Below are 24,255 nucleotides of genomic sequence, written 5' to 3' on the forward strand. Positions count from 1 at the left end.
CGGCCGGGGGCGGGATTTAGCGCGCGGCCAGCCGGTTTCCCCCTCCCTCCGTGCCGCGGCCCCCGCCCCGCCCCCTGCCCCGAGGCCCCGCCCCCAGATGGGCCGGGCCCCGCCTCTCCCTCCCGAGAGGGCGGGGACCAGGCGGCGGCTGCAGCCGCAGGAATATGCTGGAAGCCGGCGTGCGAGCACCCGGGAGGTGCTGAAGGGACAGTTCCCGCCGCCGAACTTGGCCCGTGGGTGGGGCGGCCGGCAGCCCACGGGGCACGTGAGCGATGGAGACCATCTGGATCTACCAGTTCCGCCTCATCGTGATAGGGGACTCCACCGTGGGCAAGTCGTGCCTTCTACACCGCTTCACCCAGGGCCGCTTCCCCGGGCTGCGCTCCCCCGCCTGCGATCCCACCGTCGGCGTGGACTTCTTCTCCCGCCTCCTGGAGATCGAACCGGGCAAGAGGATCAAGCTGCAGCTCTGGGACACAGCGGGACAGGAGCGGTTCAGGTAGGGCCGCCGCGCCCGGACCTCGGGGACTGCGCCACCCCCTCCGCCCGCCCGGGCACCCCTTCCCCTAGCGCCCGCCCCACCGGCCCTGGCCAGGAGAAGCCCCGGCCCTTCTCTCTCGAAATTGCATATATTCCATTCTCGCTTCCCCTTTGCCCCTCCTCTTCCAGGGACGACTTCCTCCTCCGCAATTGTTCACTTCTTTCTTTGGCGCCCATTTCCTGCACCCCCTTTCCGTCTTTCCTTTCCCGCCTCAACCAGGGTCACCCTCGCCGCCCCCCTCTTCCCCAGCTCTTTCTGCCCCTGCTGGTATTTTGATCCCCTTCGCCTCCCCCGCTGCCTTCTCCCCAAACTCGGCTTCCCTCGCTGCACACACACTGACCCTGTTAGGTTCAGCTGCAAGCGCCCCCTTTCCTGCCCTAACCAAGCTCCCCTCTATGTGGCCCGGGAGAACTGCGAAGTAGGGTTCCCAGAATCGTGATTGATCCTTTAGCTTCACTGCAAGCAATGCTCCAACCCAGGTTACAGCATGAGCTCACTGGGATGGTTCACAGGCAGATGGATGCGGTAATGGTTTGAACAATTTACAGCACCGAATGTGGTCATCAGAAATACTGGGCCATGACCTGTAGGATTGGGTCTTGTAGGGCAACTAGATGCAACATCAGGGACACTGGCAAAGCTGGGCGATTTTGTGTGTGTGTAAGTGTTTTTTTTAAAGGGTTGAGTTGCCTTTAGAAGTTTGTCATCATCGGTGCTTTGGTGGGAAAAAGATAGATATTGAGATTTGCCGTAACTTTTCCTTTATTTTACTTATGGTCTGTACATAACGTTCCGGAGTGATAATAGCATGGAAAATACATTTCTAAATAGAGGAGGGATCCAAATGAATAGTCTCATTCTAAATATCCACTAGGAGTTCACAAAGGCGACTCATTATGTAAATAAAAAGTAAACGAGATTGTGTGCATTTCCTGGATATTTGAGATTGAACCAGATTTAAAGCACATTTTAAATTTCTAGGATTCAAGGACACTTTTAGAGGAAGGCAGGGAAGCTGATATTTTGTAGCATTTTGTTTCTTAAAGATGGCATTGTAAATTGAGACTCATTTAAGCAAGTATTTTGCATTGGTCAGCAAGTATCTGGTTGTGAAATACAGTACTCCACCAGGGGACTTACCAAACAGGGCTTTTCCTAGCCCCCAGCCAGCATCCATTCCGAATGAGATCAACCTGCATCCGTGAAAATGGTCCAACAGTCAAAGTTTTGGCTTCCATTCCCAGATATGACACTGAATCAGAGAGATAAGTGAACTGCTTAGCTTGTGTATGTTTTAGTTTTCCTGTGTGTATAGTGGAAATTACAGTAAGGCCAGCCCTTCAGAGAGGTGTTAAAGGTTACTGATTTGATTTGTACTATATTTAGAATTAAATGAACCAATTTTTTTCTTTTTCGAGAAGCCTCCTTTAATTAAAATAATTTTTCAGGGGCTGGCCGGTTAGCTCAGTTGGTTTGAGTGTGGTGTTAATAACATCAAGGTCCAGGGTTCCATTCCTGTTACCGGCAAGTTGCCAAAAAAATTTATTTTAATAAAAAATGTAAATAAAATAATTTTTCAAACGTCTGATTCCTCATCTGTAAAATGAAGGAGTCACTATGATTGCTAAGATTCCTTTCTAAGGCTAATTGCAAATTCCTTCACTTCTGATCTCAATCAGAGATGAGCATTCAGATATTTCAGCCAGAAAAAAAGCATATACTAATGGCTCTTTACCCTCTAAAGTGGATACAATAAAACCATGTTCTTTATCTCTTAAACTTCTAGCAACTACTTAAAATTGCTACTAAGGAAACAAAGGTAGTAAAATATTTTTGTGTCTAATTATTTCCTTAAAAATAGCTCCTCAACTTATTGACAAGAAAATAAAAAATAATTAATATGTTAGATTTTAAAGACCTTTCTGCTAAATAGACAATTGTTTTTTAATGCCTGTAAGAAAAATGTAAATAGTAATTTATTTTATATACATTATTAAAACCAGACAGTATCTCTCTCATAATAATGCAAGGGCATCTAGGGAATGTTTACTGACAATGAGTCATACTTTATTTTGTTTGGCTCTTTACCAAGGATACATTCATAAACATAGACATATTTCAGTAGCTACCTCCAAATACTTGCTTTTCTCTCATTTAGCAGAATGTTTCACCATAAAATTGCTTTTGAAATGACTACTGTTCAATCATTCTGTATTTTTCTTGAAGAAAATACAGATATGTGGGGCTGGCTGGTTAGCTCACTCGGTAGAGCACGGTGCTAATAACGCCAGGGTCAAGGGTTTGGATCCCCACACTGGTCAGCTGCCAAAAAGAAAGAAAGAAAGAAAATATAGGGTACTTATTTTGAATAATAGATATTCTTGCACATTTTGTTTCACTGCAAGGTACTATAGGTCATGAAGATATATTCCTATCATTAGTCATAATCATACCATGAGGAATTTGTGGGAAATGTCATATTTGGAGGTTTATTGGTGATTAGACATAAACTAAAAAAAGGAACCTACTTTAGACAGCTCGTAAGTTATCTTGAAAGCATAAACAAATATGTTACAGAGCAATAACATAGTAAGATGAAAATTATGATCATGATTAGCCTTAGTTTTCATTTGTTCGGATTAACATTGATAGTAGATGATAACTACTTGCATAAAATAAAAAAGAACAAAATCAAAGTGAAAATGTTTTTTAAAAATAGTGTATATGTGAGTATACTATAAACTAATACAGCACTCAGAAGTTAAGTTTTTATTATTAACACTACGTAGTGGGTTGAATTATGCCCCCCGAACACTCAACTGGAGCTTGAATTATGTCCCCCAAGTTCTATGTATTAGAAACTTAGCCCCCACTGTGACTGTTAAAAAGGTGGGAAATCCTATTATGGTAATTGAAAGGTGGAGCCTTGAAGAGGTGATTGGGTTGTAGGACCCTGCAGTAGTGAATGGATTAAAAATGGTGGTCATGGGCATGGTTCTGAGGGCTTTAAAAGGAGAGGAGAGTCTGTCTTTCTCTTTCTGCTCTCTGTTTCCACCATCTTGCAATGTACCACCACATGGACTTTGGACTTCCCAGCCTCAGAAACTGTAAGCAATAAATGTCATTTTTCTTTATAAATCACCTAGTCTCAGGTACTCTGTTATAGCAACAAAAACAGACTAATACAGAAAATTGGTACCAGAGAAGTGGGGTGTTGTTTATAATAAGCACTTGCAAATGTGGGTGTGGCTTTGAAACTTGGCGTTAGGCGAAGGTTGGAGGAGTTTGGAGGATTCAGAAGAAGACAAAAAGACAAGGGAAAGTTTGGACTGTCTTAGAGACTGGTTACATGGTGGCAAGCAGAATGCTGATAGAAATATGCACTGTAAACACCATTCTAAGGAGGTCTCAGATAGAAATAAGAAGGAATTTATTGGAAACTGGGGCAAAGATCATCCTTGCTATGAACTGGCAAGGAAATTGGCTGCATTCTGTCCATGCCCTAGGACTCTGTGGAAGTTGGAACATAGGAGTTGTGAATCAGAATGTTTGGCAGAAGAAATTTCTAAGCAGCAAAGCATTAAGGAAACTGCACAGCTACTTGCAACAGCCTATGCTGAGTTATGGTGGCGAAGGCATGACATAAAGCTAGAATTTAAAAGAGAAGCAGAGTGTAAAGATTTGGAAAATTTGCAGCCTGGCCATGTGGTAGAGAAGCAGAGAGCATTTTCAGAGGAAAAATCCAATGGCGCTAAGAATATTAGTACAAAGGAAAGGGATTATCAAGAGAAGAGGGGAAAGGCCTTGAAGGCATTGCAGAAACCTCTGGGGTCAACCCTTCCATTTCAGGCCCAAAGGCCTAGGGAGGCAGAATGGTCTTGAGGAACAGGTCTGAGGCACCCTCAAAAAGCTCATTGCTCAGGGCCACCTCAGGAAGCTGCTTCTAGCATCGGCATCCCAGCAGCTTTGGCTGCTCCAACCGTGGCTAAATTGGCCCTAGGTGTGGCTAGACATGCAGCTTTGGAAATATAAGCCAGAAGCCTTGGTGGCATCCACGTGGTGTTAGGTCTGCAGGCTCACAGAATGCCAGAACTGTGGAGGCTTGGGATCCTCCACCCAGATTTCAAAGGATGTATGGAAAAGTTTGGGGGCCCCGGAAGAGATCTGTCGCAGGGGTGGATTCACCACATACAGCCTTTGCTGGAGCAATGCCAAGTGGAAACGTGGGGTCAGAGTTTCAGCAGAGAAACCCCACCAGCACCATGTCTAGTGGAGCTGTGAGAGCGGGACCGCCATGGAGACCCCAGACTTGTGGAGCTACCAGCATGCAACACCAGCCTGTGAGAGCTAAAGCATCACCTGGGACCAGGAAAGTCATAGAAGTGGAGCTGCCAGAGGACTTGGGGACCCAACCTCCATACCAGAATGCAGAGGACATTGAACATGGAGTCAAGGTACATGATTCGCCATCTTTGAGATTTAATGCCTGTCCTGCTGGGTTTCGGACTTGTTTGGGACCTGTTTCTCCTTTCTTTTGGTCTATTTTCCCTTTTGGAATGGGAATGTGTACCCTACATTTGTCCCACCGTTGTATCTTGGAAGTAGATAACATGCGTTGATTTCACAGATGGGACTTTGAACTTCGGACTCTTGAGTTGAAACAAGTTAAGACTTTGGGGATGAAATTAATGTATTTGTATGTGAAAAGACATGAATTTTGCGGGGTCAGGGGCAGAATCTAATGATTTAAGTTATGTCCCCCTAGAACTCATTGGAGCTTGAACTGTGTTCCCCTAGTTTTATGTATTAGAAACTTAGCCCCCACTGTGACTGTTAAGAGGGTGGGAAATCCTATTATGGTAATTGAAAGGTGGAGCCTTGAAGAGGTGATTGGGTCGTAGGACCCTGCAGTAGTGAATGGATTAAAAATGGTGGTCATGGGCATGGTTCTGAGGGCTTTAAAAGGAGAGGAGAGTCTGTCTTTCTCTTTCTGCTCTCTGTTTCCACCATCTTGCAATGTACCACCACATGGACTTTGGACTTCCCAGCCTCAGAAACTGTAAGCAATAAATGTCATTTTTCTTTATAAATCACCCAGTCTTAGGTACTCTGTTATAGCAACAAAAATGGACTAATACACACTATGTTTTAGTGAGCATAAATGTTAAATTTCCATGTTAAGGAAACTCAGAATTACAGTGCTTTCATTAAAGATAGGAGTTTATCAGTTGGTTGGAACACAGCCTTGTGACACCAAGGTCTCAGGTTTGGATCCCCCTACCAGCTGCAAAAAACAAACAAACAAACAAAATGATAGAAGTTCATTTCTCTGGTGTAATAGTCTGAAGATGAGTGGTTCAATTTGGTGGAGTGGTTCTGCCCCAGGCACCAAGCAGGTACCTTCTAAGTTTTCTGCCATCCCTAGGACATTATCATCATCTGTGTGGACAAAGCTGGGCTACAGACACACGGTGTGTCAGTTCAGGGGAAGGGGAAAGAGAAGATTTAAACCAAGCAATGTTCTTTTTAAGCAAGTGAGGCCAACATGGTACAGATCACTTCAGCTCTCAATTTACTGGGTGAACATAGTTACAAGGCCACACTTAGACTGAACCACCATGTGCCCAGGAGGTAGGGAAGATGAATTTGGCATTGTGAGTAGGGTTGCAGGGGATTAGCAATGACCACTTTTTATAGTTTTTAATCATCATAGTGGAAGAAGGTTAGCAATAAAGGAAACAAGAATAATGTTTAATACAGTGTTAATAAAGATAAATATATTAGAAGTATGGAGAGCATTAAGTGTAAGAATATGTATTTTGAACTTTTCCCATAAAAAGCATTTAAAGTAATATGAATATAAAGTGAGATAAAGAAATAGCAGTGTTGGCTGCAGGAATAGGAAACCTCTAGGATTAAAGACAGATTTGGCCTTTTATTTCACATCGTCTGGCCTTTAGGGTGTTAAAGTTATAGCCGCTGGTTTAAAAGCTCAGAGAATAATGTCCTCCTCAAGTAGTGCTTTCAAGGTATATTCTGCAGAACACTCATCCCTTGTGATTCTTTTTTTTTTTATAAGATGACCGGTAAGGGGATCTTAACCCTTGGCTTAATGTTGTCAGCACCACACTCAGCCAGTGAGCGAACCGGCCATCCCTATATGGGATCCGAACCCGTGGCCTTGGTGTTATCAGCACCACACTCTCCCGAGTGAGCCACAGGCCAGCCCCATCTTGTGATTCTTTTTAAATGATCAGTTCTGTGATCAAATAAGTTTGTAAATCCCTGTATTCCCATACAGCATTCTCTTAAAATTTATGTAAGAGGCTCTACGAAGTATTGCAGAAACAATTCCTGTTTAACTTTGCTCAAAGTAGCATTTCTTAAATTTATTCAAGGGGCTATTTTTTAAATATGAAAATCTATGATAACTAGTGTTTTAAGGAGTGTAATTTGGGAAAGGCTCCATTGATGAGTTGCTTTAGTCACATTCTTTGAGCAGAACCACTGTACAATTAAGGTTTGGAGCAATGCAAAACTTCCAGACATAAGTCAATCAGCTAATTAAATTATCAAATGGCTATAGGCAGTAAGTGCATTGTAAGGGACAGCCATATCCCTCCCCCCCAAAAATCTGGGGTGGCCCCTAACTAATACCACTAAATCTACTGGGCCTCTCTCTAAACCTCTCCTTGCTTTTTCAGCTCTTTTTCTTTAGTTTCTCTTCTGCTGTGTATTTTTCTTTGTCATGTGTCTTATCCTTTCTCCAGCTTATTTTTATTTTTCCTTTACTCCTTTCATCTGCCTGTCCCTACTCATAGTTTACTCTCACCCTCTATCTTTTTCTCTCCCTCATTTCTATTTTAACGTGTCTCTTAATCTCTCATTTCCTTTTAGCTTATCTACTCTTATCCGTCTGGCTCCCTTATGTCTGTTTTCTCCTCTGCCTGTTTGAAACATTCACATGAAGGTAATGTTTCAAAGTGGTTTAATTTATGTTCTCTGTTCTTGATTTTAAAAGCAAGCAACACCAATATTTTAAATTTCTCCTTAAGAGATTTTTTAAATCCCTAAATTAAATAGTTTGGGGGGGGGGTTGTTTTTGTTTTTTTTAAGGTGCTTATTTGAATCCCCACCCCCCTTACTGAGGTTTTGTGGTCTTCAAAAAATAGATTTTCTGTTCCCGGATTGGTGAGTTCATAATTGTGAGGCAGGACAGAATAGGAACACACCCCAGGGAGGCTGCTCATAAATATTTAGACTGGACAGGCACCAGCAGTTAATGAATGCATAATGAGCTGATGGCAGTTTAACCACCCTACCAATCAGCATGCTATGCCTGGCGCTTTGCAGTTTACAAAAATCGTCTCACCTGTGCACTAGAAGGAAGAAAAGTGTAGACGACCACAATATGACCTTCCACCCTTGACATTGTGTCTCTAATCTGTCCTGCCTCAATTCCTCCCTGAGAAAGTTTGCTCCCATAAATCTTTCTGGGGTGCAGAGGGGCATAGGTCTCAATCCACTAGCTGCTTCCTGCTGGGTCAGAGCAGTTGTCCCTGCCTATTCCTGGGAGCAAAAACTCTCTACCTAGACTGTTGAATGGCCCCAGGGAAGGCTCAGGCATGGAGAGGCGCACTGGTTTGTATTCTTGAGGCACCATGATGGTGTTTGGAATGGCAGCCATTCAGGTCGTGCTCTCCCAATGCTTTGTTTCTATATGCATACACATTAAAGATTGCTATGTCTTTAAAAAAAAAAAAAGTATGGAAACTCCAACAAAACTTTTGTTCTCCAATTCTGTTGGCTCCTAACTCTCAGTTTCTGAGCCTCTTATTCAAATCCTTGAAAGAAAAAATCACATTGGCTACTTAACTGGCCAGTGACTCAGCTCCCCTGAGCTGAGTATATACAACCAAAACCTCAATGTTGCATTGGTATATGAAAGTGATTACACACCCCGAAATAAACTAAATATTCTATTCCAAATGGGTCCTGGGCCTGGCAAAATTGTGAAGTAGGTAAAGCTCATTCTTGGGGCATTTCAGGCCTTTCCACCTTTCTTCTTTATGTTTTTGGGTAGTTCTTATCCTTCCCTTCTATTCTCCCTAACATCTCAATCAGAACACCATCCTTTAATGCTGTATCTTAGTTTCAGAGAGAGATGTAGCTGGAAGACCACACACAAAAGTATTAATAGTTGAAAACAACTTAATAAGGGTCCTGCCTGGAGTGTGTAGATTCTGGAAAAGGATGACTAGCCGGAGAGGTAATACCTCATCTTGATGTAACTTCTCCCTGTTGGCAGAGTTGTGGATGCGTTTCTGATGGGTATTGAATTTCCTCTCATCATGCCACAATGATCACCACCTGTTCTGACTCACTGGCTCCATATTTAGCTCTCAAAGCAGGCGCTAGGAGAAAAGTTAGAGATGATGTTGTGTGTACATGGATCACTGCAGTGAAGTTTTCACATGAAGAAACGTGCTTTGCTCAGCCTGAGAGAGAGGAAATTTCCAGCCATTGTCAGTTAATTTGGCTAGCATGCAAAGATTTTTTAACAATTTATCTTCCATGGTCACGTTACTTTAAAAGATTGAAGAGGAACTCCTCGGAATTGTCCAAAAATATTTATTTTAGTGTTTTTAGAGCCAGTTATTCTTATCGTAACTGAGTTAGAGGAAATTTGCTTTCTTCCAGCTTGCTCTATCTGTCAAGCAGTGGAAAAGAAAGGTGAGCCCCACAAGTGATATGTTCACATTCATATACACACATATATAGAGGGAACATCAGATATAACTTTAATAAGACATTTTAATTCTTTCTAAAGCAAAATACCTACAAAGCCTATACTTTATGATTTTTATAAATCTGTTCTAAATGTCAATAACTTTTAATCAATTCTGATAATAATTGTATATGATTCAGGAAAGTTCACTTTAAAAACTGCCACCTCGGGCCGGCCCGTGGCTCACTCGGGAGAGTGTGGTGTTGATAACACCAAGGCCCCAGGTTCGGATCCCATATAGGGATGGCCGGTTAGCTCACTGGCTGAGCGTGGTGCTGACAGCACCAAGTCAAGGGTTAAGATCCCCTTACCGGTCATCTTTTAAAAAAAAAAAAAAAAAAAAACTGCTACCTCATACAATCTGCCTGGCCTATTATAAAATATATAATAAAGTAATGTACTAACCTACAGGGGTTCCAGAAAAACGTGGAGTGGAGGTCAAAGTATATTTTAAATTTAAAAGGATACTTTTAGCTTAAGCTGTGAAAGAGTTTCAAAATACACATAGTAGTTCTGTACATAAGCATTACTGAATAAATGTTGATGGCTAGCTGGCATATTAGTTTCATTTAAAATCTTAACAGTGTTTTCTTAAACATTCTTGAAATGTAGTGGTTATTCTTATTTCCATTCTTATTGTAATGATTCATTTTTAATTTAGGAATACCTTGCTAAATCAAATTGTTATATTATTGGCAGTAAGTCTTTAAGGCCATTCACTGATATCAAAGCTATGACATAATGGATCCATCAGAAATATCTCAGTGCCAAAAAATATTGAGGGAAGAAGATGAAGACTTCTCTCTTAGTCTTGTTTTTGCTCCACTATGTGGTGGGTCAAAAGACACATGAGAAAGGTCTTTATTGAGGCTTGTCCTCAATAAAGGTCATCAGTGACTATTCTTGGCAAAATGTTTTGTGTCTTCTCTATGCCTATTTTTTTCCTACTGTTTGTATGATTGGTCATAATCTCTTTTCAAATTATCTTTCTCTACCAGGAATATTAAAGTAGTTTTTCTTCTGATTCTTTAGCCTTTCCAAATGTGTTTCCTTTTCATAGGACTTAGTGTGATATGGCCTCAAAAAGATAAGACCTTAATGACAGACTCCTGCTGCAGAATTTGAAAAGAATAATGTGTCGCCCAAATTGAAACCTTTTCTCTAAGAAGAGATCAAAAGAGAATCCTACAAAAAAGAGTTAGGTAGATATTAACAACTTCCCAGCTCTAAGAGAAGTCATTATGTAGAAAGATTATAGACTCTCAAATTATAGGCAATGCCTATCATTTTTCTTTGCAATAGCATTTTTCAGTGTGGTATTAAGAGATGTAATTTGAGAAAAGGATTTCTTGATCATATAGTTTGAGAAATGCTGGGTCATTGCAGGACTTTTCAGAGCTTTTAATATATTAATACACATTGTGAACTCCCAAGGCAGATGTGGTGTTTCCCAAACCAGAGTCCTTTCACACAGAGTATTTTACAGTACTAATGTGTCTGTTCACACAATTTAAGACTGATATTTTAAAGAAAAAGTATAGGCAGTTCCTTAAATTTTAGGAATATGTTTGAGGACCTCTCACAGTGTCTTCTCTCATATGATTCTTTATGTCTTTTTTCCTTTTGATTCTGGATGATTTCATTAAGTCTCTCTTTTTAATACTTGATTACTGTATTTTAGGGAGACATCTAGTAGGTCTTGAAAGTCCCTTGATTTTTGTTCCATCATTCAAAATTAAAACATTTATCTCCTTGTCTGACTTTTAGCCACTTAGCACACTTTTACACAGATCAAATTCTAATCATTAGCACTTGATTTAAGCACAAAATCTTCCAATAAGTATCATTAGGAAACCTGGAAGAGAGATAAAGGAGCAAGTAGATGAACATTCATAATTTTAGATTTCTTGGATATAAAAGGGCTACAGAAAGGCTATGGGATCAGGAAAGCAAAAGTTTACAAAGCAAATATGAGATGAAATTTAAGACTTGAGGTTTGCTAGAACAGATGGATAGCTGGTAAAAAGAGAATCAAAGGGGGTAGAGCTGGCTGGTTAGCTTAGTTGGTTAGAGTGTGTGCTTGTAACACCATGGTCAAAGGTTCAATCCCTGTGCTGACCAGCTGTCCCCCCGCAAAAAAAAATGGAGGGAAGTTATAATCAATTGTATGGCAGAGGATTATTAGAGGAGAAGAAAATTAATGAGAGATAAATTGAAAACAAAGTCCAAGAAAGTGAGGGGGGAAAAACATGTGAAAAAAGCTGCAGAGGTCAACCACACTGTGGTTAACATTCTGGCTATTTTGGTAGATAAGTAACTGCAGCCATAAGATTAAGAAGGAGCAAAGAGATGATCTGATACAACAGTCCCATTTTTTTTTAAAGATGACCAGTAAGGGGATCTTAACTCTTTACTTGGTGTTGTCAGCACCACACTCTCCCAAGTGAGCCATGAGCTGGCCCACAATAGTCCCATTTTTAAAATAACATAATTAGTGTGCAGAAAAACTTTGACTTGCCCAAGGCCTGCTCGTTAGTGATTCGCACAAGAGTCCAGTTCTCTTAACGTTGTATTCAGTGCTCTTGCTGCTTTGCCAGACCTCTTGTCATGGTTGAAACGAGTTTTAATGTCATGTTGTGCAGTTCCTGTCCTGAAAAGTATTTCTATTTGCACACAACCTTCCTCTGTGTCCTTGTAGACCCGTGTTAATTACTTTGTCCACCCAAACGTGATTTTGCTGCAACATTCCAAAAACAAGTGGGGAAATAGCTTTACACAATATTAGCAGTACTGATGACTGACAACAAACACCTGTGGCATCAGTGACAGACAATCAACCAACCCTCCCCTCTATGCAGCAGTCAGTGACTGCAGGACATTTAGTAATAGCAATGAACCCTCATACTGAAGTAGAAAAACTTGTATGAAGTGTTTTGCCTTGGGTATTGGGCAAAGCTACACGCAAATACTGGATATGGTGTCTCAAAGTTTCATAAGTACTGTGGAGTAGCTTTCCAGGCCATAAATGATGCCCCATTTTTTTTTTCCAGAGAAGCCAAATATAACCAGGACAGTGATTTACTTGTGGAAATCCATGCATTTATTTAGCTTAACTGTATGCCATGCACTAGAGATATAAAAATAACAAAGATACAGTCTCACATTCAAGGTCCATGCACTCTCTGTACTGGGTAGAATACAGGCTACAGTGCTGTAACAAAGAGACCACTGAAATATAGCAACTTAGAGAACTAATTCTCTCTCCTGTATAATAGTCCAGAATGAGGAGTTCTGGGTAATCAGCGTGGCTTGGCCTCACCATCAGTTTCCAGAGTTCTCCAGCCATTGCCATTCCTTAGCAAGCAGGAAGGGGAAAGTGGAAGCCTACGGCAACTGGCTTCTTCAAGCAGAGGAACCTCAGACTGTACACATAACTTCTCATATCCCATTGATCCAAACTTAGTGACGTGGCCACAACTAACTGCAAGAGGAGCTGGGGAAAATAGTTTCTATATGGGTTGGTATATACCAGCTAAAATTCTTGGAGTTCTATTACTAAAGGAAGGCAGGGAGAATAGATACTGGGGAATGTTAGAGGTCTTTTTCACAGATTTATAGCAAAAGAAAGATAACCAAATACAATCATATGCTGTGTAACAATGTTTTGGTGAACAACTGACCATATATACGATGGTGGTCGGAGTAATAGGTGATACCATATAACCTAGGTGTGTTGTAGGTTTGTGTAAGTACACTGTATGATGTTCACACAATGACAAAATTGCCTAACAATGCATTTCTCAGAATGTATCCCCGTTGTTAAGTGACAAATGATTGTAATTTTAGTAAAGGCTGGTAAGTACTAAACTAAGTTCCACTGGCAGAACAGAGGGAAGAACTGTCATCTCTGCCTAGGGTACAGGCCATTATCAGAGGATGTATCCCAAAGGTGGTGCTTGACATGATGAATATGTCAGTAGTAAGAGAAAAACAATAGAAAAAATTAACAATAGAAAAATGAAGTGGCTTCTTGTGAAGACAGCAGAATGAACACCTGTATTTATTTTAGCTTTTTTCCCTGAAACTTTACTAAAATGACAATGGTATTTTTTAAAATCATAAACCCCCGAACAAGGAAAACAGGTAAAGAGACAACAGCAGTAAAATTTTGGAAGCAGGAAAGATGATGATGAATAGTAAATGAATTAGCAGATTCAAGAAAACTGACTTCTAAGCTAATGGTTAAACAAAGCTAAAAATCAACCCAATATATACCATTGAATCCTCTAAAGACTAAGGAAATGGTGACACCAGGTACTTCTAAAAGTGTGCATGGTAAAATAAGAATTATTGGGCTGGCCTGTTAGCTCACTTGGTTAGAGCGTGATGCTAATAACACTGAAAGGTCAAGGGTTTGGATCCCCTTACTGACCAGCCACCCCCCACAACAAATAAAATAAAAAAGAAAATAAAGTAAAATAAGGATTATTGTTTGCCAATCTGTTTAAGAAAGATTGGATCCTCACACCCCCACACACACCAGCTGACTTCCTCTCCCCCCACATTGGAAAAAATTATTTAATTTATTGGAAATTTATTCTTTGAAAGGAATTAAACATAGGGTTTTTGACTGGAAGCACCAGGCATAATTAAGGTTGGGGTCTCTTATTAAAGGTAAGGGTTTTAAGGGGGTGTGCAGTTAGCTCAGTTGGTTAGAGCTCAGTGTTGATAACACCAAGGTCAAGGGTTCAGATCCCTTTACTGGAGAGCCACAAAAAAAAAGGAAGAGTTTTAAGTAAATGTATGTATGTCAGATGCTAAGACTTTCTAGGCTCTTACCCCACTCAGCTCCCATAGTGCTGGCAGTCAAGCCTTCACCCTTCAAACAGGACACTGGTGAAGTGGTTTCTGACCAGGCCAAGAGGAGAGACTTAAAGATACATTAGAGTTTCTGAACTAAATGATCCAGCCTGATTATCGTACAGTGGGGCCTTTAGTCTCAATGAAAGATTACAAGCAAGATTAGGAAATCTGTGGGCCGGCCCAGTGGCGCACTGCTACAGTGTGCCGCTTGGGAGCGCGGCGGCGCTCCCGCCGAGGGTTCGGATCCCACATACAGACCGGTTCCCGCTCACTGGCTGAGCGAGGTGCGGGCGCAACACCGAGGGTTGCGATCCTGTTGCCGGTCCCGGTCCGGTACGGGCGCGACACTGAGGGTTGCGATCCATTGCCGGACACGAAAAAAGACAAAAAAAAAAAGATTAGGAAATCTGTAATTTGAAACCTGGAGACCAAAACAAACAGAAAACAGTAATCAGAGGAACAGAAACTTAATAAGGGAGGAAGGAATGTTTTTTTAAAAAAAGACCCTGTTCTTAATTTCCTCAGAGAGATAGTAAGGAAAAATTGCAATCATACAAGAACAGGATGCTTTTTAAAAAAAGAAAGAAAGAAAAAGAATATTCTGACAACAAAAGAACTTTTAGAAACACAATAGAAAAAACAAAACAATATAAAGCTGAAAAAAAATCTCTCAAAAAGTAGGACAAAAAGACAAAGACTTAGAAAATAGGAAATAAAGGATTTATAAAAAAAATAGAGAACTAGTCTAAAGGTTCAATAAACGAGTACCAGTCTTTCCAGAAAGATAGAACAGAAAAAACAGAGGGAAGAGGTCATCAGTGAAGCAATTCAAGAAAATTTTCCAAAATTTAGAAACCTGAGGTTTCAGATTGGACAGGCCCAACACAACAGATGAAAGTAGACACTAGGGCGCATCATCATGACATTTCAGAACACTGGAACCACAGAGAAATTACTGCAAACTTCCAGAGAGAAAAAACAGGTCACATGAAAAAGGATCAGGAATCAGATTGGTTTCAGGTTTCCCCAAAACCATGGAAGCTAGGAGGCAACGGAGAAATAACTTCAGAATTCTCAGAGAATTCTTTATCTGCCCATACTGTCATTTAGCTGTGAGAGCAGAATAAACCAAACGTGAGATTTCAAAATATTACCTCATGCATCTTTTTTTAAGGAGCTACTTGAAGATGTGCTACATGCACACTCACATACACATAAAGGAGCAAACCAGGAGGGAAAAAGATATGGGATACAAGGAACAGATCTACCTCTGAAGAAAGGCAAAGGAAATGCCCAGGGAGATGGTGAAGGAAGACCTTAGGATCACATCTCTGCTGCAGATACCAAGGACAACCAGACCAGATAGGAGCAAGGCAGAAAGGTTTTAAGAGAGACATCCTCAGGAAAATGGAATTGACAGAAAAGCTAATGGAAACAAACTTAAAATAAGGCAACTGGCAGAGAGTTTGAGATTGAATTATTGACTACTACATGGAAAATTTAGCAAAAAGAAAAAAAAGAATAAAGGGGATGTGGTAGAGACTTTTAGTGCTGATTCATATCTGATGCTTTTCTTCTAGACACACGGGACAAATATATTTTCCTCAGACAGAACCACATGACTAATTCTGGCCAGTAGATTTCAGCAGAAGTTGCATGTGGTAGTTTTAAAACACAGCCTAAATTCTTTACCATTCTTTCTATTGAGAGGTCTGTTGTTTGTTACTATATCATAACCTAGACTGTCTTGACTAATATGCAAGATAATTTATTCTAAGGAAACGAAAAGATTGTTCAATAAAGCTGTTACTTTTTTACAAAGAAAAAAGAAAAAGTTATGCAGGAAAAGGGAAAAAATCATAGTTTACTCCACGGCTCAGCAGTGAAAAGTATTTACATGGTCAGAATAACACAAATGCTAAGAAATGATCTTACTAAAATTATGGTATAACAATATTGGCAAGTTGGAGGAATGGGAAAAGTGAGGATGTGTGTAAATGCACAGGTGACTGATAAAAACACAACTTTAAAAAAAAGAAGGAAAAGAACACCATCTATTCAATTGACTTGAAAATAAAAGCTGACAAAAATAAAAAACAAAAAAACCGAAAAACATAAAAAAAGAAAAACCGAATAATTTCAGAGATAGAATGAAATAGAATGAAATGAGAAAAAGATAAACATCAATTATGTATTTCAGGATGTGGAGAGATATATGATATTATATGAAACAAAGCAGTATAGAAACTATATGGAAACAGACAGCAGTCACAGAAATGGTGGGAGAATTATAGCCCAAGAAAATGTATTCTTTACTTATGTTAGATCACATAGCCCTCTATGTTATATGGAAAATCAAATAATCTTGAGAAGCTGGTCATTGTCTCATTATTGTTCTGCAAAAGGATACCAGAAAACATTGGAATAAGTGCTCGAGTCTTTTATATCAAATAGAAAATTAGCATCCTTTCATTATCATCTTGAAGACAATTAGTGAAGCTAGAAACATTTCTTATCAATTTCCAAATAAACTACTTTGATTTTCACACACAACTTATTCTGCCTTCTAGAATCCACTGCAATGTACAATTTGAATTACTACCAATTTAAATACAGTAGTTCTTTAGAAAATATGGATGATTTCACCCATGTGTTTAACTTGTATGTAAGTTACTCAGCCCACTTCTCCCCCTTTGACTTTATAAATCCCTACTATAAATATCAAAAGGAGATAAGCTTTTTTGTATTTCTCTCTTTTATTCTCCCATTTCCTCAATATTTGAATGCTGCATGGGCACAATCTGACAGGGCATGAACTTATTAATTCAGTCGTTTATTTATTCATAGACAAATATTGGCAGGACTCGTGCATACCCAGTTCAGTCTTAAACACTAGTAGTTCAGCATCCAAAAAAAAAAACCAGACAAAAATCCTTGCTTTCATGAAGCTTTCCTTCTAATGTGGGGAGACAGGCTATAACCAAATAAGCTGTAAAAATTACATAGGATGTCAGAATGTAATTGCTACAGAGGAAAGCAGAGTATGAAAGGTGAATAGAGTGCTGGTGATGGTAAGAAGGCATCACTATCATAAAATGATGTTCTGTCATGAAAGAAAAATAAAAGGTGGCCACAGAGGAATTGATTGACATATTCAAAGGGAAAATATGGCCCATTAGGTCTTGTCACTATTATATGTAGCCTCTATAACCACAGACTTAATTTTTGATGGACAGACCGTGGAATTATACAAAGAAAAAGAATTTTATTGTTGAATTTTATTGTTGTTTCTTTGTGTGAGGAAAGAATATCCTAAGTTAAAAGTGCCAAGTTTTGGAATCTTAGGCAAGGGCAGGGACTATTAGAGTCAGTAATAAAAAAGGAATAGGGAGACTTGTGTTTTTGACTCTTGAAATCAGTCCTAAGCGCCAGCATTACAAGGCAAGTAAAGCAGGTAAATAAAGCATCAACACAATAACTATTCCCAGAAGGAGAGTAGGAATGTAATGTCATGGTGAAATAGAGGCTCTCCCACGGCTAATGCATTCGCAGGCTACTTGCTGCCAACAGCCTTTGGCATCAAAGTACTTTTATCCTCTAAATGCCTATTCTGCAACTGGCAAAGCTACAAGAAGGGCATTTCCAGGATGTAACATCTGGTGCGTTTTACCTAAGTCAGCAAGTTCTCAATATTTTGTTACTTTTTTAAGAGGCCTATGCACATTTAACAAAGTTCATACTAATAACGTATAAGATCTATATAATCTTGCTGCTTTCATGGAAAATTTTACATATAAGTAACTTTCTACTCTAAGTAATCTTGAGTATTCCAGGGCATGTGGAATTTTGTCCTTCATATGACAACAGCATCTTATTTTCAGTGCCTTCCAGGAAACTAGATAACTGTCTAATCTGAGGTATCATTTACATTTTTTAGAACCTCAGTAATCGTGTCATTTGTGTCAAAAAGATTCCAAATTCCTCAAGGCACATCATTCACACTTGATTGCGTTAATCATATATGAAGTAATTCTTTGTAAATGTCAGCAAACTCTGGTGCTGTCAAATAATCACTTGCCCATATTATTATTAAAGGAAAAAAATTAAAAAGAGGAAAATTAAACAGTTAAAAATGTTTACATAAACAAAGCAACCATTTTTCCCTATTATTCTAAAGTAAATATATGTGCAAGAATGAACTTTGTGGATGAAAAGATAAAGAAAATATGGTATATACATACAATGGAATATTATTTGGCCATAAAAAAAGAAGGAAATACTGTTATACATTACAACACGGATGAACCTTGAGGACATTATACAAAGTGAAATAAGCAAGTCAGAGAAGGACAAATACTGCATGATATTCCACTTATATAAGGCATCTGAAGTAGTCAAACTCATAGAAGCAGAAAGGAAAAGAGTGGTTGTCAGGGGCTAGGTGGTGGAGGAAATGGGGAGTTGCTGTTCAGTGGGTATAGAGTTTTACTTGTGCAAGATGAAAAATTTCTAGCGATCTGCTGTACAACATCGTGCTTATAGTTAACAATACTGTACTTTACACTTAAAATTTTGTTAAGAGGGTAAAGTTCATACTATGTGTCTTTTATCACAACTTTAAAAAAAAGAATTGTCTTTTGGTCTTGTAAAACTATGTTGGAAACTATAAATATTTGTGACCTTGTTTTGTACCATTTCTTTCTTACAAAGTCTATGTCAACTCTTTCAGTCAGATACTTGTTGTCAGCAGAAAAACCAATTTGAGGACCTTACTCAGAACGAAAGTTATTATGCCGACAACACCAGGGTCAAGGTTTCAGATCTCTATACTGGCCAGATGCCAAAAAAAAGAAAAAGAAAAAGAAAGTTACTAGAAGCATGTTTGAGGCACAGATGCTTTATGGGAAGCTGGAAAACCAGGCTTGGGATGAATCAAAAGATCCCAGGAGTTGCAGGCACAAGAACCACAGGAAGCCAGTGTGGTCCCCATGATGCTGTTGCCCCTTTTCTGCCTGCTTACCCACTGCCATAAGAAGCCCCCACTAGCCAGTTAGGAGCCTCAGCTGCTAATTCACCAGAAGCATCATGGGATTCTCTAGTGAAAGCATTTCTCCCTAGAATACTAAAACGTCTATCTCAGCAAAGTTCAGAGTCACAGAGATTAGAAGCAACAAAAATTTTAGTAAATCACTAGGGTAATTGTGAGAGGCACTATCACCCCACTTTCACCCTTTGTTTTCAATACAACAGGTTCTGTTTATGGGAAAAACACCACCCATTATATTGCTCACTAGTTTAGAACTAGTTTAGTATACACCCCAAAGGATCATGCCAAATCTTACAAGGTATCATGTCCTGGACATGGGCATAACGAAATCTTAATAACCCATACCAAAGCTTTATAGGTATGGGTTATTAGGTAGGTGATATGACATGATAAGATCAATGAATCCCATGGCATCAACCCATTTCTCTTTCTCTGCCACCATTAAGTGAACTCTTTGGTGTAAACAGTGTGTAGGATACCATGAGTATGTATAAGGCATTCTGTAAGTTCATAGATGGTGGTGCTAGCATTGCCTGAATCCAGATTAAATATCTTACAGTGAGGACATGATGGTCCCCCCGAGTAAGGTGCCATCTCCTAGGTATCATGGCTGCTGGAACTCTGGGTAGTAAGTGACAGTCTGGGCCACCCTAGGTAATAGAAAAATCTCTATTGAGCCCCGACACAGCATCCATCATTCTACCATGACCACTTTGTTTGAGTTCAAACTGGAGTAAAAATACTGACTGATAACTGTAGGACAGGACATTTCGTTTCTCTAATTATTAAGAACTCCTCTCTGGAGGGGACTTTTAGTGATCATTCACATAAGATACAAGTATTCACAGATTTTGTACCCATCACCATGCTTCTCCTTCAAACCTTATTACCAATCCTCCAATCTTGTTTTTTCCAACTTGCCAAACCCTTAGCCTTTGTTCATGAACTGGTGTGGATCCTTACCTACATCTCTCCATCTCTTCCTCTGGAAAACATAGACAAGGAGATGTATTACTATACGTTCCACAAATGGGAGAGTTTCTCTTTTCCACTGACCTTCAAGTTCACCATTGAGTGGGGCTGACTCATGCTAGCATATTGTTTAGAGCCATTTATAAGGCATATTTGAATTTTTTCCACTTTAATTGTAGGGAAGTCCACATAAGGCAATGGGTTAAGACAGTGCTGCAGGAGTAGGCATGCTGGTGTGTGAGCCTTGTTACTCCAGGTACACTTGGGTCCTGCCCCATATTCCTGCTCATATATGCATGACTTCTGCTTGGTGACAAAGTTCTAACTTCATGAATCAGGGAACTGCCAGCTCATGATGAGCACGCATTTTGCACGGTCACTTGGTGTTTCACAGACAGGCATTTAATCTCTATCATTTAATATGTATCAAAGCCAGGTTATAAGCCTTTTTCAAAAATGTAGTAGCCTTTGACAGAGAGGGCATTCCTTTATTCCAAAATGCCATTCCTATAATTGTCCAGTGGAGACATCCCTGGGCTTGATAGAGCATCTCAGTCTGCTATAGACACTTCAGGTAAGCACCATTAGATCTGATGGACCATGAGCCAAATGGCAAAGTTGCTTGCACTGTAGCTTGGACCAGCTGAAGGGACTTCTCTTGCTTTCAGCCATATTTAAGCTGGTAATCTTTTGGGTTTCCCACTTAATGGGTCAGAGAAGCACATTATTGTTATACTTCTTTCTTCTTGGTAGAGGGCATGAGATGCCACAACATGCCTACTTTGGAGAGGTTTCATCAAACATGCCCCTGATTAAGGGAGCTCCTTACCCTAAGAAACTTCACAGAGATTGCTGGCTACTGTATTTTCATGGGATATATGTTTAGGATACTTGTGTTTCTAAATATTTAATTTATTCTCCCTCCTCCAACACTCATATGCTTATAGCAACTCAGTGACCTCAGTGTGAGAACATAAGACCACACTACTAATAGATCTAATGTTAGGCACCTTTCTTTTTCTTTTTCTTTTTTTCTTTTTTTTTTTTTTTTTTTTTTTTTTTTTTTTTTTTTTTTTTTTTTTTTTTTTTTTTGCACTGCTAGTATCTCTTTCCGTCAAATTTCCTCACTATCTCTGCTGTTCCTTCTGTTTTCCCAATTGCAGTGTACATGGCTCTGACCAAATCAACTATTCATTCTTTCACTAATACGATTGTACTTCAAAAAGTTCATGGAAAATTAGAATTAAAAGCTGATATGAATCTTTACGTGAATGTTTTGAAGACCCCTCATATGTACTGAGTGACCACCATGTGCCAGGCACTTGAAAACCAATGGATATTCAGCAGAAAGCAAAACAGACATGACACCTGCATGCCCCTCACAATTAGCAAGCCAGGAGCATGGATCCAGAATGTGGAAAGGAAGGGAAAAGGGTGCTTCATAAGAGTACTGACCTGGAACACACAATGATCCTGCCCACCAACCGGAGAAACAGACTGACCAAAGAGAGCAGCCATTTTTTTCTTCTATGGAGGAATTAAGAGGGATAAACTGTTCCTCCAGTTCTCTTTTGTGGGGAAAAGAAGGTTGAATGGAACTTCCGTTTCTTTGTATAGTAGAAGCCTAAATTTGAGGAAAGAGGGAGAAGAGTTTCTCTTGATACTAGCAGTATTCCTTGGCACTGCTGGGTGCCCACTTAAGATTAGTTATAATTAAGTCATACTGACACCATCCTGCCTGGTTGAGTGATTTTCCCCAGAAACATTCAGCTGCATGCAGGCCTGATCCAGAGATAGTTTTCCCAGATGAATATGACACAGGGAGAGGAGCTTGAGAATTGAGATATTTCCAAGAGAGCAATTATAACTATGTCTCATAGAACCTAAGATAGGGAAGAAAGTAAAAATAGGAGAGTATTCATGGACAGAAAGTTGGTCAGTGGATTATAAATTTTGATGAAATTAGTTATCACAGTAAAAATATGCTGACAGGCTGTGAGATTTTGATTAAAAAGAGGACTGTGTAATTTGCAGCTTTGGAGGCAGTGAATGTTTCTGATGATGAAAAGGAAGTGGACAGGAAAGGAAGAATGGAGAGAAAGTTCATCAGAAATGAGGAAGTCAGGAAACTGAGAAGTAACATCGGACAGATCATCTGAACAGATGTTGAAATCAGTGAGCAAAATAACAGAAATTGAGATAGAAAAACAAAATGCTAAAATCTTTAGTACATGGAGAATGACCAAGCAGTTGGCAGATGACAGCAGATGATAGAGCCAGATGGCATAAGCCTCAAAGGAGCAGGGGATTTCTTTGCAAGAGGCATGGGGAGAGAATTATCTGGAAGCGGTGTTGGGGAAGCAGAAGCCATCTCCTATCCCTCAGAATGAGCAACACAAGTGTGCTACAGGGGAAGCAGTGTTCTCAGGGGCCAGTAGGTTTTTGTTAAGAGTAGGAGGTAGAGAAAACATTCTATTTTTTTTTCTTCAAATATGCTTGTAATTAAGTACTCAATTTATTTTTATTTTCTAATTCTCATAAAGTTCAATATGGGGTTACAGAAAATAATTGCCCCTGAAGTCAGAACTTTACTCTTACTAAATTGACAATATTTCCATGATTTAGATGTCTTTTTATTTGTTTATTTTTTTAAGTTTCTTTTATTTATTTATTTATTTATTTTTATTGTAACATAGTTGGTTATATATATCTGTGCGGTACAGAGTTGAATATCAATACCTGTGTGCAATATGTGATGCTCAAATCAGAATGATTAGTATATTCAGCATTATACAATGCAGTTGTTTTTTGTGGCCCTTTACCAATTCCTCCTTTACCCTCCTTTTCCCTCCTTCTTCCTCATCTCTGATAACCTCAGTTCTGTTCTCTCCTCTGAAAGATCAACATATTGTGATTGTTGTATCTTTCTTCCTTTCTTTCTTTTTCTTTTTTAATTTATTTTTTAGCTTCCACTTTTGAGTGAGGACGTGGCATTTCTCTTTCTGTGCCTGGTTTATTTCACTTAACATGATTTTTTCTAAGTTCATCCATGTTGCTGCAAATGGCAGTATTTCATTCTTTTTATAGGAGAGTAATATTCCATTGTGTAAATATACCACATTTTCCTTATCCTGTTGTGCAGTGATGGATGTTGAGGTTGGTTCCAACTCTTGTCTATTGCAAATAGAGCTGTGATAAACATGGGGGTGCAGGTATCCCTTCAACATGAGGATTTCCATTCCTTTGGGTATATAGTGAGCAGTGGAATTGCTGGATCATATGGCAGTTCTGTCTGTAGTTGTTTGAGGAAACTCCATACCATTTTCCATAATGGCTGCACCAATTTCCAGTCACGCCAGTGGTGTAGGAGGGTTCCCCTTTCTCTGCATCCTCACCAGTTTTTATTATTCTCCATCTTTTTTATAATAGCCAGTCTAATAGGGGTGAAGTGATATCTCAATGTGGTTTTCATTTACATTTCCCTGACACTGAGTGATGTTGAGCATTTTTTCATGTGTCTGTTGGCCATTTATATATCCTCTTTGAGAAATGCCTAGTCAGCTCCTTTGCCCATTTTTTAATTGGGTTATTTGGTTTTTTACTGTTAAGTTGCTTGAGTTCCTTGTATATTCTGGATATTAATCCTTTATTGGATGCATAGTTTACAAATATTTTCTCCCACTCTTAGGTTGTCTTAGCATTCTATTAATTGTTTCTTTTGCTATGCAGAAGCTTTTTAGTTTGATATAATCCCATTTGCTAATTTTTCCTTTTGTTATCTATGCTTTTGGGGTCATACTCATGAAGTCTTTGCCCAGTCCTACTTCCTGAAGTTTTTCCCTTATGTTTTCTTTTAGGAGTTTTATAGTTTCAGGTCTTATATTTAAGACTTTAATCCATTTTAGTTGATTTTGGTATATGGCAAGAGGTATGAGTCTTGTTTCATTCCTATACATATGGATGCCTTATTTTCCCAGCAACATTTATTGGAGAGGCAGTCTTTTTTTTTTTTTTTTTTTTTTTTTTTTTTTTTTTTTTTTTTCC

The 24,255-nt window shown here is 39.4% G+C and overlaps 1 protein-coding gene across 1 annotated transcript in view; it reads left to right on the forward strand.

The window, feature by feature from the left end:
• The first annotated feature begins 207 nt into the window (after positions 1–207).
• Positions 208–24,255, forward strand: part of RAB39A (RAB39A, member RAS oncogene family) — a 29,628-nt gene continuing 5,580 nt past the window's right edge. Inside the window, exon 1 of the mRNA XM_008581194.1 lies at positions 208–499. Coding sequence (XP_008579416.1) covers positions 273–499 — 227 coding nt within the window. The 5' untranslated portion in view covers positions 208–272. The remainder of the gene's footprint in view (positions 500–24,255) is intronic.

Source organism: Galeopterus variegatus, unplaced genomic scaffold (genome assembly GCF_000696425.1).
Source record: "Galeopterus variegatus unplaced genomic scaffold, G_variegatus-3.0.2 Scaffold2291, whole genome shotgun sequence".
Taxonomy (NCBI): Eukaryota; Metazoa; Chordata; class Mammalia; order Dermoptera; family Cynocephalidae; genus Galeopterus; species Galeopterus variegatus.